The 18958-nt window shown below is 43.0% G+C and overlaps 1 protein-coding gene across 2 annotated transcripts; it reads right to left on the reverse strand.

Moving 5' to 3' along the window:
• Positions 1–524: 524 nt before the first annotated feature.
• On the reverse strand, positions 525–17014 carry POLR1D (RNA polymerase I and III subunit D). 2 transcript variants are annotated; one of them, XM_061457589.1, is made up of 3 exons: positions 16576–17014; positions 9318–9392; positions 525–1866 (listed from the first exon to the last, which is right to left on the reverse strand). In XM_061457589.1, exons 1-3 carry the CDS (start codon positions 16599–16601, stop codon positions 1581–1583), a joined length of 387 nt encoding a protein of 128 aa, XP_061313573.1. In that variant the 5' UTR covers positions 16602–17014; the 3' UTR covers positions 525–1580. The 2 variants fall into 2 exon arrangements, with proteins under 2 accessions (XP_061313573.1, XP_061313574.1); XM_061457590.1 differs by having other exon boundaries at positions 9318–9388; positions 16576–17012.
• Positions 17015–18958: the final 1944 nt, after the last annotated feature.

The following is an 18958-nucleotide window of genomic DNA, read 5'->3' on the forward strand; positions in this document are numbered from 1 at the left end:
ACCAGGAAAGGAAGGACTACAAACAACATTTGATTATTTAAAGCAAAGACAGTCCTACATCTCCAAAAATACTACTTTTTTTTTTTTCATGGATCACAATTAAATCGTTGGAAATTTCTGGGGCTTCTATTCTAGTGCTACGGTTCCTGCAGGGAAACAGAGAAATTGTTCACAACTCCTCAGTGGAACTGTAGCAATATCCCACTTTATTGGCTATTGTGACCCTGGCAGCCACTGGTGGGCTCAGCACCACTTCAATTAACTTCACGTTACTTAGAAGAGTAATTCCCAGCTCATGCATCAAAATCCAGCCCCAAAAGATCTCTGCCTTGGTCTCCCCACCTCCTAGCTAACGTGATCTTTCCAAGAGAGTTAAGTACAGCACGAAGAGACAAGCCTATAGGTGGCACTCTTGTCCCGACACAACACTGAAGGACCACGAAGCGCTGGTCCTCCTTTCCGTTAGAGGAGGCTCACTCATTTCAGTGAAGAAACCCATTAGAAGCATTAACTCCACAAAGCACTTTCAGTGAACATTTTCACTTTATTGTCCCATACACTTAAAACCGGAAACCTATGTTCAAAACACCTACTTTTGAGAATACTGAAATACAAAATATTTCACAAAGAAGTTTGTTACTGGATCACAAACAGAAGTGAGACATAGAATATGCTGATGTGTGCTCCAAGTCACAAGTTTAAGAACTGTACCACTACAGAATTGTCACACAGGCTTGGAAAGTGACCATTTGACTGTTTTTAAGTATCACCTCTGCACTTCTAGTATTACACATTTACTTGGAAACTACTAGCAGTGGACAGAGAACATGGTAATTTTGACTTCAAGGTTTGTTTTGAAAGCACCATGACAACAGACTGTTCAAACTATTTCCTTCCAGAGGGAAGTCTAAACAGAGACAATTATTGCAGTTATGGCTTTTTACTGGTAATGTTTAATACCTTTGATAGGTTTGTCAATATACAAAACCAAGCAAATCAGTATTTCTTGGCAGTTGCTTCTGGAGAGCAAAACAAGCACTGCCCGTTTTAAATTTGTCCTTTTTAACTCTTATATTCTATACAAAAATCCATGTGCTTGGCCAGGCACTGACCAGCTTTCCCTCCCTCTAGATTCTGTAATACTAAACTAACTCAAACAGGCAAAACTTCTTTATTGGTCAGCAGCAAAGAAGTTCCGCCAGCTTTACACAATAAATAGATCTCTGCTTAATTGATTTTTTTTCCCAAAGGGTGACATGACTAAATGAGTTTTATCAGTGACACACGTACCACACTCCATCACCAAGACTCTAAGCTTAGCCAGAAAGAGAAAGAGGAATGAAGCAAAGGGAAAGGAATGTCTGTTCTAAAACAACTGAAGATTTATGCTGCACTCTGCTTTTCTCTTACAGATCTCAAGGAAACGTTTTCTAATGCTACCTCAAGGTTACTTCTCACACAAGCATCTTGGTTCAAAATTCAGTTTTGAACAGTATCTTTTCCTGAAAAACTGAGACATCCCTGCAGTCCGACACTTAATGATATTCCTAGCTTGTAACAACACATGTTCATCACTCTCCTCATCGCTTGCTTGATCGCTTTTCGTGCTTATCCTTTGTGTGCTGGTTCCTGCTTTGGTGCCTTGGAGGAGAGTAGCTGACTCTCCTTCTGGACTGAAAGCCGGGTGTGTATGGGTGAATTCTGCGTTTCTTTGGTTTTTCTTCTCTCCTACTTTTGTTCGGCTCAGGCTCTTTACTGTCTTCCTTTTGCTCGCGTTCTTGGTCTTGTTCTTTTTGAGACGGTAATGTGTTTTTGATGGTATTAATAAGAAATCTTTTATTTGTACCAGCAAGAGGACATTTCAACCTGTAAAGACATTTAAAAGTCATCAAAAGACAAGATAAAACCATCATGAAACAAGTCTGAGATTTTAACTTCAAATATTTTTAAGACAGGTTTGTGCTTTTGGCTTTCCTTGCATGCCACCTAGTGTAAACTCTCAGTACAGAAAGATATGCTCAAGGTAGTCTCCATTCTCCTTTTATCTCACCCTTTATAGGATGAAAATTATTCTACTTCAACACAGTGAAATCCACATGAATTTCACAGGGTAGTGTGTGCAGGGGGAAGCAGAGGATGGCGATATATTTAAGGTTGATGGTGCTTAACTTAGACATTCAGGAATCAAATATTTAGTATCATATTCTAAGTCAAATTGGAACAGTTTATAAAATGATAATCTACTAAAGTCAGCATTATGTAACAAATTGAGATATTCAGAAATTAAGATATATACTTGCATTAAGAACCCAAACAGCTGTAGCGATGAAACATACACAAGGCATACCCATTTTAACTTGTATCTGGCAACCACCAAACATTTTTTCTTTTTCTTAAACAGAAGAGATACTTATCCAACCCTTTCCCACTGTTTCCGACTTTCTCCTCTTACAGCTTATCACTTTTGCACATAGTTTATCATCTATATTTAGTATAAGTATTGTACAATAAGTATTGTACTAATAAGTATTGTATATTTCATTTATCTTGTGGTATCAGCTGTATTCCAAATTCATAAGCTCTTAAAGAATGGAATGAGAAAAAACAAGTTTGAAAATATTCCTGCAGTCAGCAGAAATCACTCTGAAGACTTGGTTTTTGGTAGGAGTCACCGTGATGTTTGTCTTCACAACATTTTTGAGTTTTGGAGAAGTTACTGATTACCCTAAAAAAGCAGAGCTGTTGGAGATCACAGTGCCACTTACTGGATCCACTATGGAGTCAATGAATCCTAACACCACAATGTTAGGATCACCTATTCTACCTGAATATTTTGTTTAAATGTAGAAACTATTCCTGACCATTTAAAAATCTTTGACACCTCTGAATAATCAGAACAACAAAGTGTAACAGAGATCACATCTGATTATTTCACATACTTCATGACTTTGAACTGGACATAGCATTTACAGTGGTGTTTTCCTTCAGGTCTGCCTACTAAGTATTACTGATAAGTTCTTTAGGGATTTAGGATAAGAACAATCATGAGAATAATTTCAGAAGTATACATTAAACAGCCACACTGTCTTATTTCCGCTAGGTATCTCATGACCTATTTCCACAGCATAGCTAGTTTTAGAGTCTTCTAAGCTTTCTGCATATAAATCTACACTGGTTTGCTCCAATCCTAGTTAAAAAAAAATCATTAAAAAATTCTAGATCTGCACCTAGTACAGATGTTTTGTAAATTAGGGAGACAGTATTTATCCATTAACTGTATTAATGAGTAAAAAAAACAAGACTAACATATGTCAGTAGAATACGGTTTCTACTTCAAGCTATATTACCTACAAACATGGTGCTGAACATGCCATGGCACAGGTTACACTCAAGACATACCACAAAACAGCCAACACTTACATTCTCGGTATGGCCTATGCCAGCACTAAACTGTTGCACCTCAACATTTCTGCAAACGAGGGCAGCTTTCTCTAGGCTGCACTCAGGCAAAAGCTATTTCACATTTGTCCCCTTCCCCTTGCTTTTTCTTAGGAGCTAATGCATTGATTAAGTAGTAAATATATAGCACCAGAATGAGACAATCTGCCCTAAATAAATTCACCTTCCTGAAGTATTTATTTCTTTCTGGCACTATGAGTGCTGTTTGAGCTATATTAAGAATGAAAACTGATAAGAAATGCAGGGCTTCAGTGTTGGCTAAGAGATGCTATTAGTTAAACCTCCTACAGTGACAAAAGCGAGCCACTGGGCTTTCACAGATCAGCAGTAAGTTATGCCACTGAAGAGAATTATTAGTCCTTGATTTTAGTGACCTCAGACTTTAACAAAGCAAATTCTGCTTTTAACTCTTAAAGGAAACAAGATGAATAGCACATGCTACATTACACATGCACAAAAGCCCATAATGTTTACATATATCCATGGTTATATGGAGCTGTGAAGATTAAAAGTGAACGATATTAATCCACTGATCTCTTTGAGAGCATTTCTAATAGTGAGAAAACCAACTCCAATGACAAGCCTTTGGCTTGCTGTAGGTCTGATCCTGCAACACTCAATTCAATGACAGTTTTGCCTTCAATATAAATTTTGAAGGGCTGGGAGGCAAGCTGAGCCTATGCAAAGTGGAACATGATACTGCTACCTAGTAAACAGGGCCACAGATCAGATTTTTAAAGCTTTTATTAAACAAAAGCATGTTAAAAAAACATTAAAGTTCAAACTGAAGTGTGCCTGAAGCAGGGTTGCAGGAGTGACCAAAGCAAGCATGCAACCTGCAATTCTTGAGCAGTCTGGTCTACAAAATTAACTCCAGCTCTGTAGCACCGTATTCACTCAGGGTTCATTTGTTACACTGCATGCTCCAAGAAGCTAAACCAAACTATTCTTACACACGGAACATTGTCCCCCTCTACAGGTAAGTCCCCCACACCCCAAAATCTCCCTCCCCACTGTGCAGTGACAAAAAGTCAACACCACATTTTGAGCAACAAAAAAAGATTAAATTCATTATTGCCACACAGGTCAAATCTTAACTCTACTTTTGATATTTTAAGGCAACTTCTGTGCAATAATACAGAATTTCCTGCCAAAACCTGTCATCAAGTATAGCACTGCAGTTCAGCTGTACACAGAAGTGTACTGTGCAAGCTCTTAACAGTGATACATGCTGACACCATTTAAGAAACCAGAATGCCATGAGCTAGTCTTTGTCTCTGCTGAGTAACTGGACGTATCAGACAGGTTTGGCACAGCCAGTCTCAGCATATGCAGCAGATCACATCTTTCCAGGGAAGATACAGTGACTGAAGGCAAAAGAAAAAAAAAAAAACAACAGGCAGCTAGGGGTTGTTTTGCCAAACCAACTTATCTGGCTGTTATCCTTTCACAAGGATCTCATAAAAGAGGAAGCCTGGGAGGACACTGCAAGCTTTTATGGTCTTGGTAGCCAGATACAGCTGGCAGGACTTTGGATGGGAACCTGTACTCTGATCACAAGATTTTAACGCATTTACTCTCAATTGCTGTCTGCACTCTGTTTCTCCTCTTTACATTCAAATGAAAGAGATCTAGAGGAATCACACTGCAGTGTTTCTGCACAGTCATGCAACACCCATTCAAAGACAAGATGCAATACAGCATTTCACAGTTCTGGTGCCCTTAAACACTTCAGCCAAATCTTCATGATTTTGTATTCTGCAGTACCTCTAACACATTTGGTATTGAACAGAAAGTTGTCTATATGAATGAAAGCAATTTTAGGATTGCCTTACAAGAAATGGAGTTAAAAGTAATTCAGTGCCTCCACACTTTATCTTCTTTTTGTAATTTCATCTGCTCTTACAATGTAGAGCAGAACAACCCATCCCAAAACATCCTGTTTTCCATATCTTATTTTAGGTAAGCTTTTCAAGTAAGCCAAGAAGACTGTATTCAGTTCAGCCTTTGCTTACTTGCTACTAGCATCTTTGAAGATAAGACCTATATGCTGGAGGAAAAACAACTAAAAAAGCCTCTAGACCTTTCCCAAGCAGTAGCTTTTGTGGCATTTCAACTGCCTTTCTGAATTAAAGCAGAACAACCCCTTAAAACAGGACCTAACTTCACTGCTATAAGGAAGCTTATGAATTATGTACATAGGACCAACAAAACCACTCAAGGAAAGATGAGCTTTTAGCTTCATTTTACCTAGAAACAAAACAGAAAACCTCCAACATCCTATAGCTTTATTCCACCTGTGTCCAATACTATCTGATGAAGCAAGGATAAATCTATCTAATGATTTCAAGTGTTTTTACACTATTTGCCCACAACTTCTCACCCAGGATCCAGCTGGCCCTTCAAATGCTAACTTCCAAACAATTGTTTTGCTGTCTTTTCTCTTCCCAGAAGTTCTAGCATCACAGCAGCATCACTGAGATTCAACCACATATTCTGCTCCCTTTTGCTCAACGTTTCTGGCATGAAGACACCTTCAGAAGAGAACCGTCCCTTCTCTTAAACCTTTTCTTGTTTGTGATTAGTTCCACAAATGCTTGACCCAGATACATCAGCAGCAGAATCAACATCATGTAGATGTCATAAGGATGTAGGAGACCTCTCACAAGAATCACTATGGCCACAGAGTACATACAAAAGGAGCACTGCAGGAACTAGAAATGCTGCAGTGCTGAGAACAAGAATCTTGAGGAGATACAAGGAACAAGTTAACACTCAAGAGCCAATAATGCAAAACCTACAAATGTGAATACCCAGTATTTCTTGGATTAATTTGCCAAGGATCTAGATACTACCAACCTGAGCAGTTCTGAGAGCATGGTGGCCAGACAGACAAGATTCTTAACCAGCTCAGACTTTAATACTGACAGATGCTCCATGGCCAGAGAGTCTCAGATAACTTCCCCTCTCACATAAGCTCTTTTCCATTATCACCAACAACCTCCCTGCTGGGGACAAGCCTTTATTCTACTAACATCTAACCCCTACAGGTTGTAGCACCTACCAATGTTATCCACAGCACTTATAAGACAATGTAACACTAAAGTAAAGCAATTCCAAACTGGAATAAATATTAGCAACGCTGGCCCATATTTAAAGGTGAGTCTTTGTATCAGAGACTGTGGACTACAGGATGACTGCTTGGTACATTTTTCCTATACCTGTCAGCTATGCTAGCTTGATGCCTGCTGTTTAGGCTTAAATAGCAGCTGACTATCCATCTCACATGAGGACACAGCAAAAAGTTAAGTAGGTGTGCTTGGGGAACCTTCTTCAAACAGAGCACTTGAACTATGGAGAACTTACCACTCTGGACAGCAACAGAGCAGTGCCTTGAACCTGAAAGCAGTCCCAAAACAGTGTTCAGAGGCTTGCTGACTAAGCTTTTGCTGCAATCAGCACCCACCAGGAGACACTACTCCTTTGTAATGGCATGCACAATATAGATCCCCCCAGGAATGCCACCTCCCCACACACCGCCCTTTAACCAATTCCTGTCAAATGCCACTGACTCCAGAAATGCATTTCCCAGTATTCACCAGGTGCTGGAGAGCAACATAAACTGGAATCAGAGAAGTATGAGCAGTAGCAGCCTCTGCTTCTCCTTACCCAAAGACAGGTGGCAGAACAAATCTTTTCTTCATAGGCAGAGTGGCTTCAACTATCCAGTATCAATGCAGGACTGATGGCCTTAAACTAGATGTCTCCAGGGTTTGTGCATCTCTTCTTCAGGACTCCTCTGACAAAGGGCTGAGGAAATCCCAGAAGTCCTCATGAAACACACCTGTAAGCATTTTGAGTTTGGCAAGGAAGGAAGGTTTTGCGTTTTACCTGCTAAGACCATGCTTTTAGACAAGCTGGTGATGACATATGGTCACATACACCAGTTGTACACTAGCCTATGCCAGACTCTATGGCAGCAGATCTGTGACAAATGGGATTACTGCCATTCTAAGGACAAATTTAGGGAGGCAAAAGTCCCTGGAGAAGCATCATTAAAAAAAACCCCAAACAACCCCACCATGTCAGTGCAGGATATCCTGAGCTGCAGACTGCCCAAAGCTGAGATTGCACCTTGAGGAAGTACTGCTACCTTACTGTACTTTTCTTGCTGCATTTCCTAGGCACCAGGTATCGACTGCCAAAGGAGACAGGCACTGCAGAGACTGATCCTTTGTTTCACCCAGTATAGCTATCTTCATGTTCCTCTGCAGTTGCAAGAATCCTTACTTCAACAGTTTCAGTTTAGGGTATCACCACACCAGCCCTTACGTCAACAGTCTTCCTCTGCCTGAAGCCTTCTTAACTATCCTCTCTTCCACCTTTCATGCAAGCCTGGCATAGCCAGACATTATTTCACTCTAGTGGAATCTGCAGCTGTTCTGAAGAACAGGTCACCCTTATCTATCCCCTCTGGCAGGTCTTGGGCATCAGACTTTAGTAAACTGCGTGCTACCCCAAGCTGATCATCATAGCCAGCTGAGCAGGACTATTTTACAGATAAGGAATAACAAGCAGCCAGGAACAGAAGCCTATACATAGTCCTGGCAGGTATTCCAGACTGCACAAGGGGCAGGCAGCACAGTTGCACAGTGACACTTGGCTATCTCCCAACAGAAATCTTTAGTCTCCATGCCTGGAATTAACTTGCAAACTCACAGTAACTGGATGCATGCAACACTTCACTGCTGATTCTCAGCACTGGTTTACCTGGCCATCTGGCAAGGCTGACAGCAAAAGCATGCTGTGTCAGTATAGCGACAGCCACCCTAGGGAATTAAATCAATTGAACTACTTTAATAAAAAGGATATAAACACTAGCAGAAATACTGGGTAAAATACACGAAAACACCCCAAAACGTGTTTAGAAAACATAAAAGATTCACTTTTTTTTTTTCAGCAGGACACTATTTTGATGTCTTCAGAGCTACCAAAACAAACATAACCAAGAATCCAGCTAAGAACTTGATTAACAGTGCAGGCTTATCTCAGGTTGGTGAAGAAAGCCAAACTGTATCTACAAATGAGATTAAGTCAACTGGTGCACTACTTGCATGGTCATCCCTAGATCAAATAGTTTCTTATCAAAGTTATATACACTACTTTAGAGATGAATGACCCTTCCCAGCATGTTATTACCTCTTTAATTAGAATTACATTCCATGATAATCTAGCTGTAAAAACTGAAATACTGCACTGAAGAATTAATACTGAATTTCACTTAAGATTTAAATACTGTGATTCTTTTCTGACTGGCTATACAAATTAGCCCCTGGGTTACTGGAATATACTTTGAGTTCATTTTTTGCTGCAGTTTACATGTGAATTTTCTGCTAGAGGATGATTTCTTATTTTCACTGTATTAATGGTTTAGATTTCTTTGTTAGGTTGTGAATTCAGGCTAAAATTCCTTTAACTTAAACAGAATGTAACCCAGTAAAATGTGGCCAGTATGTGCATGCACACTGAAGCTACTCGGTATTTTCAAGACTCACAAGGTTCCAATCTCAACATCACAATTCCATCAATTATACAGAAATGCTATTATAGAAGCTATTCCCAGTTTTCCAGTTGCTTTGACTTCAACATATTCAGACAAGCAATTTAATGCAAGCAGAATTTACTTGAACTTCCTTCTTATCTGGACTCAAATTTTTGCCCAGACAAACTAATACCTGGATGAAGACAAATTATTTAAATATGAAGCACATTAAAGGTAAGAGACTTCTATCACATGTTAAATGTAAGACTTATTTTGGCATCGATCATAGCATTCATTTCCTCTTGGCACAACTTACCAACCCATAGCTCCCATTGTCTCAGCTCTGGTTCTCCCACGTTTTGCCTCTTTAAGTAACTCTTCCACAGCCTTCCTAAATATGAGGAGAAAAAAAAGTCACCACTTGCACAACACAAGCACTTGCCACTTTATGTACTTAGGTAAATAAATTGGATAGCTGTTTCATGGAAATGAAGAAAGAAATAAAGAGGCTACCAAAACAATCTTGATTTTTATTAAGATAATTCACATTCCTATGCGCCAAAATGAAAAGAAACGTTCTAAGATATTAAAAGCGATTAAAACTGTTGCAAATACAATAGTTGCAACACTAACTGAAGAACAGAAATAAAAGTGTACAAAATTGATGTCCTACACTGAAAAGCAAGTCCCTGTCACTTCACTTTAGGAATGCTCTTCCCTGCTGTCACTTCACATAGGTTTCTCCTGAAGTCTCTCAACCACAGCAGACCTGTTTTGAGCACAGTTCACCACCACCAGTAGAACAGCAAGCAGCCAGATGATAATCAAATCACTGCAACTATCAGCTCTCAAACTGCAGTAGCTTCATGTAAAAGTGGAAGAAAAGAGACCATCATTGTGACTACGATCCACCACTACCCAAAACAACCAACCTTTACATTCAGTACCTTCTAAAACAAACTGGCCAGGCTAGCACTATAGCAATTAGGTAACTATGCTCACATAAAAAGTCATCAGATTCTAAATTATGCAAATTATAGAGAACTCCTGCAATATCAGTCTTTCAGCTCTCTTTACAAATCAATTTCAACTGCTTTACAGTACATGCTTGAAGTTAATGGGAAAACCAATGAATGGATAATGTGAGCCATTTATTTTATAAATTGAATGCATAAACTAACAATTTGGTTAGTTAACTGTAAGCAACTATTTATCTTAACCAAAGTATCTGAGACCTTTTTTTCCTCTGGTTATATCAAAGATCAGACTGACTTGGCATCCATCTTAGTAGCCTTATAAGTTGACACCCTCCTTTGTAATCAAACACTGTTTCCTAATATTGGTCTTTCAACATCACTCTTACTCACTGCACCTTTACAAAGCCCTTTCGACTTGCACAGACAAATGAAAGAAACCAAGCTCAGATCCTCTTTGAAAGAATGTGTTTCCACTCACTGAACTTATACCCTCTACAGAAGCAAGCCAAAAGCTTAAAAGCTATGCAAACAAGGTTTTTACATTTGCTTTTAGAGGCCTCTTGGGACTCTGCATTCTTTGTTCTCTTCATTTTTACAGCTTGGTTATAATACAAACAGCCCTGTGGCTGCCAGCTTCAACTCCAACAGTGGCAGCATGAGCAAAGGGAATGCAGCACGCAGCTTTCACATGAGAGCCACCCAAAGACCATGGGACTGATAGGAGGGAAAATTAGGGTCAGAGACATATTTAAGAACATTTTCATCATTCTGGCATGTTTTATAGCAAATACCACTTAAAACTTGCTGTGGCAATCCTTTTTGAGCAGTCAAGCTTAGCTGCAGAATTACAGTAACACAAAGGTACAAGCAATGGTATTTTTATCTTCCAGAGCATGTTCCCAAGACCTAGTTACATTTCGGAGGGATTACACTTTTTCCTCTATATTCTAAGGTTACAGGCAAAGCTCCTGTTAAATAAATCCTAACCACCTGCACCACAAATGAATGTGCCCAAAGAACAGGAAAATGTTTAAGGCTCTGAAGTCAGGCAATACCGGAGATATTTACTATTCCTCACTCAGGGAAAGAGCTTCAGGTTTTTTTTTCTTTTTCCCCAAAAGATCAAACAGGCTGAAAAATTAACAATTGGTAATAAAGAGTTATGTCTGATACAGTTACAGGCAATGAAAACACCATGTCATTACAAAGACCACCCAATGCTTGAAACTACAGACCACTCTGCTAGCAGAAGACACATCATGCTGGATCTGATGGCTGAGAGGCCAGGCAGCCACAGCTCTATACCCAGGTCCAACCAGCAGCAAGGTTGAAAATCTATTCCCAGCAGGCAAAGTGTAGACAAGTGAACCAATCAGCAGCCTATTCACACACAAACACACCTCACGATTCCCTTATTCCTCTATTTTCCCCACTGTTGCTTCTCTGCAGGTCACCTGAACCTACCCCTTTCCCCACCTTTGGTTCCTCCCCTGCACATCCCATAAAAAGCCACAGGCAACCTCAAAATGCTGTTCTCACACATCCCATAATGCGTCACACAACCTGAGGCAGCAACACCCATAAGTCTCAAAGGCACCCCAGCATTGACTCATCTTGATGGGTGTCATGCCTGGAAGCTGAGGCTGGCTCCTGGAGTCAGTCCTAGGAGAGACCTAGAGAAGACATTCATTCCTCCTCGTCTTTACTGTGGGGCTCCCATCTGCCACTGTGCCCTGTGCTCCTCTGGGCTTGTGAAGATGAACTTCTGATGGGCTGGTGGCTCTCAGGATGGGCTTGGGAGCAGTCAGGGGTGGGTATTATTTGGGATCCCACATCCGCCATGGTCTTTCTTTAGTCACCACAGAATGGCTTGAGTTGGAAGGGTTCTTAAAGACTGCTTAGTTGCAACTCCCCTGCCACAGGCAGGGACACCTTTCACTAGACCAGGCTGCTCCAAGCCCCATCCAAATTGGCCTTGAACACTGCCACAGATGGGGCAGCCACAGCTTTTCTGGGCAACCTGTGCCAGTGCCTCCCCACCCTCACAGTAAGCATTTCTTCCTAATATCTAACATAAATCTACCATTTTCAGTTTGAAGCCATTCCCCCTTGACCTGTCCCTACATGCCCTTGTAAAAAGTCCCTCTCCTCTGTGGACATGCCTGGCAGCTTCCAGCACATAACCTAACAAACTGCCATCTCCACCCATGCCATCTTCTCATGTATCTACTGGAATTGCTTCACAGCACACAATTGGCTACGGAAGTACACAGACCTGGAGCAGGAGGGCAGCCTTCATATTCAACACCTCCCAAAGTCAGAGAAGGGTCATCTTTATTACACATTTTCATGAAAGACCTTCATAGCATTAATAACTGCTTGCAGTCTACACCATTACTATTCAATTCAAAGGCCAGGCTGCTCGGCTACTGCAATCCCCAAAAATCACACTTATACCTACTTCCTGAGGCACTCTAGGTCCTAACAGCAAGCTGCAAGCCCAGGAAGGAAAATAGCAGGGTTTTTTAATCAGTTTTCTTAAAGTAGTTTTATGCTGACTACACAACTTCTTTTCAACCATGCATGGGACTGGAAATAGAAGTGATGTTGGTATTCTGATTACATCTGAATAATTAATCTCAAGACCTTCAGTCAAGTAAAGGACTGAAAATACCGCCTTTCACAATAAAGGAATGGTAATGAAGGCCAGTGTTATCTATAATTAACTCCTGTGAGCTGATTTGGCCTATCTGTCAAAAATATAGCCTAACCCACAATATTAAGAGCAAGAATGGGAAAAAAATGGACAAATATGCCACAAACTTGCTAACACTTGTTCAAGGGCAAAGACACACCACACTGGGCATGTGAATGCTCTCATTCTCTGTCGATCAGGTTTCTACCTACTTAAACATTCTATTTGTCAGTTCCATGAATTCTATTTGCAGCACATTTCTGTGCTGATATTCTGACCAGCTTGAGTAGTGAATATACCACTCCATTTAAGACTCTGATTTTAATTTGCAGACCACTTTTTTTTTTTGCCATGAATATGAGAAAGAATGGCATACCAAATCCTGAAACTTTGATTTTAACTGTTAAAAACAATAGTAAGAACTATCAATTAATGTCTCCAAGGCACAAAGCTTGCTTGCTGGAAAGTGTAATTGGGATGCCTGTGCAGCAAAAATATTAGACTACAGATTCTCAGCTACAGTCCTCTTGTTACAGAATTAAAGCAATCCTCGTGATTCAGAACAGCATCTCCTTAGGAAACACTTAATTCCAAGTAAATGGTGCTCCAAACAAGCTTGGTAGGCACCTCTAATAAAGTATGGTATCCAAGGTTATGAAATATTTATAGTTGTTGAAAGAATGGATTATAGAAGGATTTAGACACATAGTGTAACAAAGCTACTTTTACATTCACAGAGAAATGACATATTTGCTGGCTTCAAACACACAAAACCACCATGAAAATTTAGGAAAGAGACAGGGAAGAAACAAGTTAGTTTTTTTTTTTTTTTAGGTAGGGATATAAAGTATTATCCCTGTAATGTCTCAATGGATATTTACTTGAAATAAACTAGGAAAAGGACATGCACTTGCTTGCAAGGGAAACAAACGAAACAGTTCCTAGTAGCTGATTGTAACCTCCCCCCCCCCCCCATTCTTGGGTCCTATCTTCACAATAACATTAATTATGTATTAACAGAATTTAGCCTAGAATTTTCTTAGAATCACATGGTATCTCAAGACTCTGGGCCTTCACTGATGTACCGGTATGTTCACAGGAAAAAACAATCAGTTCATACTTCTAGCAAAGGTTACTGCGTGAAATGGAGCAGAGGAAGTAAGTAAGTCAGCAGAATGTAGCAAATATTACTATTTCACACACCTGTGGTATTTACAGCATTTACAGTTTGAAAACCCAGAGTATGGAACAGTCACATGGTAACTTGTGAGTCAGTATTCAGCTTTGGTAGCAACTATCACTTCCTATTAAAGTGAGAAAAACATCAAACACAAGGTCAAGCAAGAGTCAGACACAGTGAAACTGAAAAATAACAGCAGGAAAATGTGTCAGTAAGGACAAAATAGAACAAGCAAGATGACAAGACCTCTCCTTAGATAACAACAAAGAAATAGGACTTATCTGTCTTAACAGATCACTATTTGGAATGCTGGGGCACAAAATTTGCTTCAGACCTGAGAAAACATGCACAAAAAAATTTATACTTCTTTTTCTGCCATGGTAAATAAAATAAACCCCTTACATCTGTTAGTTAAGACCTGCACATGCAAGACAAGCATAAATTCAGAGACAGACTACTGAAAATATTCCAAATAAGCCCATTTTTAAACACTCAAAATATACCTAAAATAGTTAACACTGTGTCTGGAGAAGAGAAATGCCATTATTTGTATGCAAAAGCCATACTACCAAAAGCCTAAAAATTATAAACCTTAATTATAAACCTACCACCACTGTACTACTCACAGGAGAGTATGGTCAACAGGTCACTGAATATGAAACTAAGGAGTAGTCTGTAAAACCAAAGGATAAAAAGGTCTGTATTAAACTCCTGAAGATTGGGTAAGGAAGCATATTTGGAGTAAGAAATATCCAAGCATGACATCTACATGCATACAACACAAGCTGAATTCAGGGTGCTACTAGCAAAGTGAGCTGTTGCGAAAGCTGATGGTAGAAAACGTAACTGATCATAGAATGGTTTGGGTTGGAAGGGACCTTAAAGACCACCTAGCTCCAACCACCCTGCCATGGGCAGGGACATCTTCCACCAGACTAGATTGTCCAAAGCCCTATCCCATGATAGGAGGATCCAGCCCAGAAAGTGATAATCAATTATTGTACAATAATTTGTACAATAAATTGTACTTATACAATAATTTGCACAATAATTTGTTTGTGTTCAGAGACAGATGGCAGCATGGATCGAAGACACTGGACAGCTAAACTCTACTGTGTACCACATGATAAGTAATACTGAGCTTCATCTTCACTATCTACCATAATGCCACAGCAAAGGAATAGCAAACCCCAATTCCAACTGAAGCTATGAGGCTGGATAAAACTTTGAATCTGGTTCCTGGGAAGGAGAGCATCAGAACAAGACTGGAGCAGGCAGCCACAGTGACTGACTGGCTATACCCTGAACTGCCTGGGGGACCTCAAGTCCCAAGCACAGTCACAGCAGTCAGAAGACAGGCAGCAAGAAAGAACAGCGAGACGGTTTCAACTTGCTATGAATGAAAAAGGTTTAAGTGTGGAATGCCACTAATAAAAATAACATTCATGCATATAAAGAAAGAAACTTTTAAGTGATGATCTGAGAGCAGAAGTAGCTTACTAAGAATTAAAGGCCTCTTAGACAGCATTATGCACTTGAGGCCTTCCACCACTGCAGTGCTATCAATTTTGGCTCGTTTAAAATACTTTACAGATATAAGCAGAGAGAAGTTATTTCCTATAAGCACTCTCAGGCATAGTTTCTTTAAGGTTAAGGGAGAGACCCATGAGGAGAACAGTTCAGAAAGCTTCTGGTCACCAAGTCACTGTAATGGGTTTTTTAAACATCCATAATAAAATTGCAGTCACAAAGAACCATGTTTAAAAAAAAATAAATTCCAATAACTACAAATAAGATTATTACTCCAAAATTTGTGATATAAACACCTAAAGTCTACTCCTTAAAGCAAAAGTAAGAGGCCTGCTGTGACTGAGATTCCAAATACAGAAATCTACGTTTAAACCCTAAGCGTTTGCTTGGGAATACAGTAACTCAGTATGTACAGAGAGGTGCATCTTCTCATACCAAGAAAACACACAGCAGAAAGCAATTTTATTATTTTGTGGAAAATAACTGCCAAACACTTTGTATTATTCCATACAAGGAATAGAACAATTTTAACAGTTAGTCAACAGCCAGATCTCCAGTACTGAACCTTGAAATTTGTAAGAAAACAAAGTCTGGGCTTTATTTATTTTACCATTTACGAGAAAATAAAGTTTAGGTTTTATTTATTTCACCAAGTATCACCAAATGATAACTGATGAAAGATGAGCCAGCTAAGCCTTCTCAAGCTTGTTTCTAAATGGTACGTGCATGCCTCACAACTGTTTTTTGTAATGGATTTCCTCCTGATGCACGAAGATTTGGCTAATTTTCTACTGCAGCTCCCCCAGCGAGGCCTCCAAGGGTTTGTCGTGAGGACTCGGAGCAGCTCGGCTCCAGGGGCGCACCCCCTGGCGCGCACCCACCGCTACCCAGGGGCCGGGGCGATGTAGGTCAGAGCAAAGCCGAGCTCGAGGTCTCCTCCCAGCCGTGGGCCAGCAGCCGCCTCCCGCCCCGAGAGCCGGGCCGGGCGCCGGGAGGGGCCGTCCCAAGGCCGCAGCCAGCTCGGAGCACACCGGCAAACTGCGCAGAGCCCCGGGGCCCGCTCTAGACCACCACCGCCTAGGCCCTGCGGGGCAGAAGATCAGGCCGGGCCCTGTTCGGGTGAGAAATCCCGCTGAGGCCGAGAACTCCGGCAGCCGCTCAGCGGTCCCCACCGCAGCCGCTCGCCCCTCACCTCTCCAGGTCTGGGTCCTCCTCCATGTCGGCGCCCACTTCCCCCGCTACGGCCCAGCTCCTTAAGCGAATGCCAACGCCATTCCCCCTTCGCAGACCAGAGCGACAGGGGCAGGCGCAGAGGACGGTGAGGACCCCGGCGGGGAGGAGTCAGGGCGGGGCGAGCCGGGCCGCCGCCACACCCGCAGGGTACCTACGGCCACAGGCGGTCGCGACCGGCTTCTCAGGAGGGGAGAGCGGTGTCCCAGCGGGCCCTGTGGGCTCCTGCCCGCCCTGCTGCATGCCAGCGGGACGCACCGGACACCTCCTTCCCGGCGGCAGGAGCGATGCGGGCCCCGCACCAGGAGAAGCCGGTGTGGGGCGTTCACCGCTCGGTCGTCCGTGTCTGAGTGGAGACGGGCGGGAGTGGGCTCGGCGGCAGCTCCCGGGGAGGCGGGAGTGGGGCTGCGCCTCCTGTCAGCGGCGGAGTCCCCAGGGACTTGGCATTCAGCGGGGCCGCAGGACTGGGGCGGACAGGGACAAGCCTCCTCTCAGTGCTCTGTGCGAGGCAGTTTCCCGGCCGGCCCCTCCTCCGCCGGGGTCCCGCCCCACGAGGCGGGCTGCGATCAGGCGAGTGGTGGGGACACCCCGGCCTAGGGCTCCGCCGCGGCCCGCCCCGGCCGCCCTCCTATAGGCTGCTGCGCGCCCGGCCGACCGGCCCCGCGCCCCAGGCTGCTGCTGGAGTGGCGGAGCGCGGCTGTCACTTGGGGTGCGCCGTTGCCCAGGGTGGGGGGCGGGAGTACCGGCCCGGTCCAGCGGAGAGGCGCTCCGCCAAGTGCTGCGCGGAGTTTGCCTCCCGCCGTGCGGAGCGGGTGGGCACGGCGGGCGCGGCAGAGGAGAGCGTGGTGCGGAACGGCGGCGGTGAGTAACTTCCCTGCCCCACCGCGGTGCCGACTGGCTCAGCCGCCCTCCCCTCGGCCGGCGGCGGCCGCACCCCCGCTCTTCCTCGGCCGCGGCTCTGGGGGCTCCCCGCGGAGGTGGTGGGGCTGGGCCTGCTGCGGCTGCCGGGTTGCGCCGCCCTGTAGGGGTGACAAGTAGGGGAGAGGAGCCGGGGCTGAGGTGTGTGAGCAGGGTCTCTGTCCCGGGGCTCCGGCGGGAGCGGCTCTGCTCGGGGAGAGCGGGGATTCCAGCCGGCCTTCGCGGGAGAGCGGGTGCGGTTGTGAGCGGGTCTGCGCCCAGAGCCGCGACGAACGCGGGCGGTGGGACTGCTTCACAGGCGCCTGTACTCCGAGTCCCCGAGCGCACCTCCGTTGCTCCCGGGCAGCTCGGTTAACGGAGCGGCTGCCTGCGAGGGAGTCAGGTTACTGCGGGTGGGGGAGGCAGAGGAACAGCTGCGAGCGAACCCCTGCTGCAGGAGCTGGTTTCACGTTGTGTGTCTTACAGCTGCGCCAGAGCAGCCCGGCGCTGCCTGTGAGATGTCTCTGAGCCCTGTGTAGTTAGTTGGCAGCTATTTCGAAATATTAACTCCGGTCCTCGCTGTTCTGACCCAGGCGGTCTGGATTTTTCCCCCGTTTGTTAGATCTCATCCCTGAAAACGTGGTTAAAAAATTTAAAGCCTCGTGTCTTTTCAACTTTAGCAAGGCATACTTTTACATTGTCATTGCTCGTCGGTCAACTAATTGAGAAAGCAGTTGCTGGAGCGGTGGTAGTGAGGAATCTGACAGTCCCTTGTGACTCTTCTGACTGCTCCTGATGCAGAGAGCTGATTGTTTACTTCTGTAGAAATCCACTATTAAGTACTTCTGAGCTTCGTTTAATTCCTTTTTTAATTACATGATATTGTGGGTTTGTGTTTGTCTCCGTGTGCAAAGTAAAAAATTTCTATTGGGGATTAGCTTTGGGGTATGTTTGAAAGTCTCTGGAAATAAATTTCAAATTATAAATGCTTTTGAGCTTCTGTTAGAAGGGAAACTGGTCTGAGCTCGGCTCTCATTGAACAAATGCTTTGGATTACTTTGTTTTTTATTTTTCCTCTGCCCAGTTCCTTTTGGCTTCACGATTCTTTAGTCTAAGCTGCAATCCAGCAGCAGATCAAGGAGGCTTAGGGAGAAACATCAGATGGTTTTGGTTAGTGTCTCTACCGCTTGGAAAGTAAACATGATAGTACCATATGCTGCCCTGACATTATTAAAACACATTTCCTCAAAATGGGAACAAGGTATATCAGTGCACTTTCTAGAGGCCTAAGATTTAATATGGTCCTTTATCATTTACTCTGTATTTTTCTAAATTATAAGCTTGCTGAGGGAGGAATCCTTTTTCCTGAACATAGTGCAATATGAAATTATTAGTTCCAAATTCAACAGCTGCAGTGGACACCACTTTGCCCAAGTAGATTATTTTCT

Source organism: Pezoporus flaviventris, unplaced genomic scaffold (assembly GCF_033815535.1).
Source record: "Pezoporus flaviventris isolate CSIRO_AGI_PZ_B2104156 unplaced genomic scaffold, CSIRO_AGI_Pfla_v1 ptg000025l, whole genome shotgun sequence".
Lineage (NCBI taxonomy): Eukaryota > Metazoa > Chordata > Aves > Psittaciformes > Psittacidae > Pezoporus > Pezoporus flaviventris.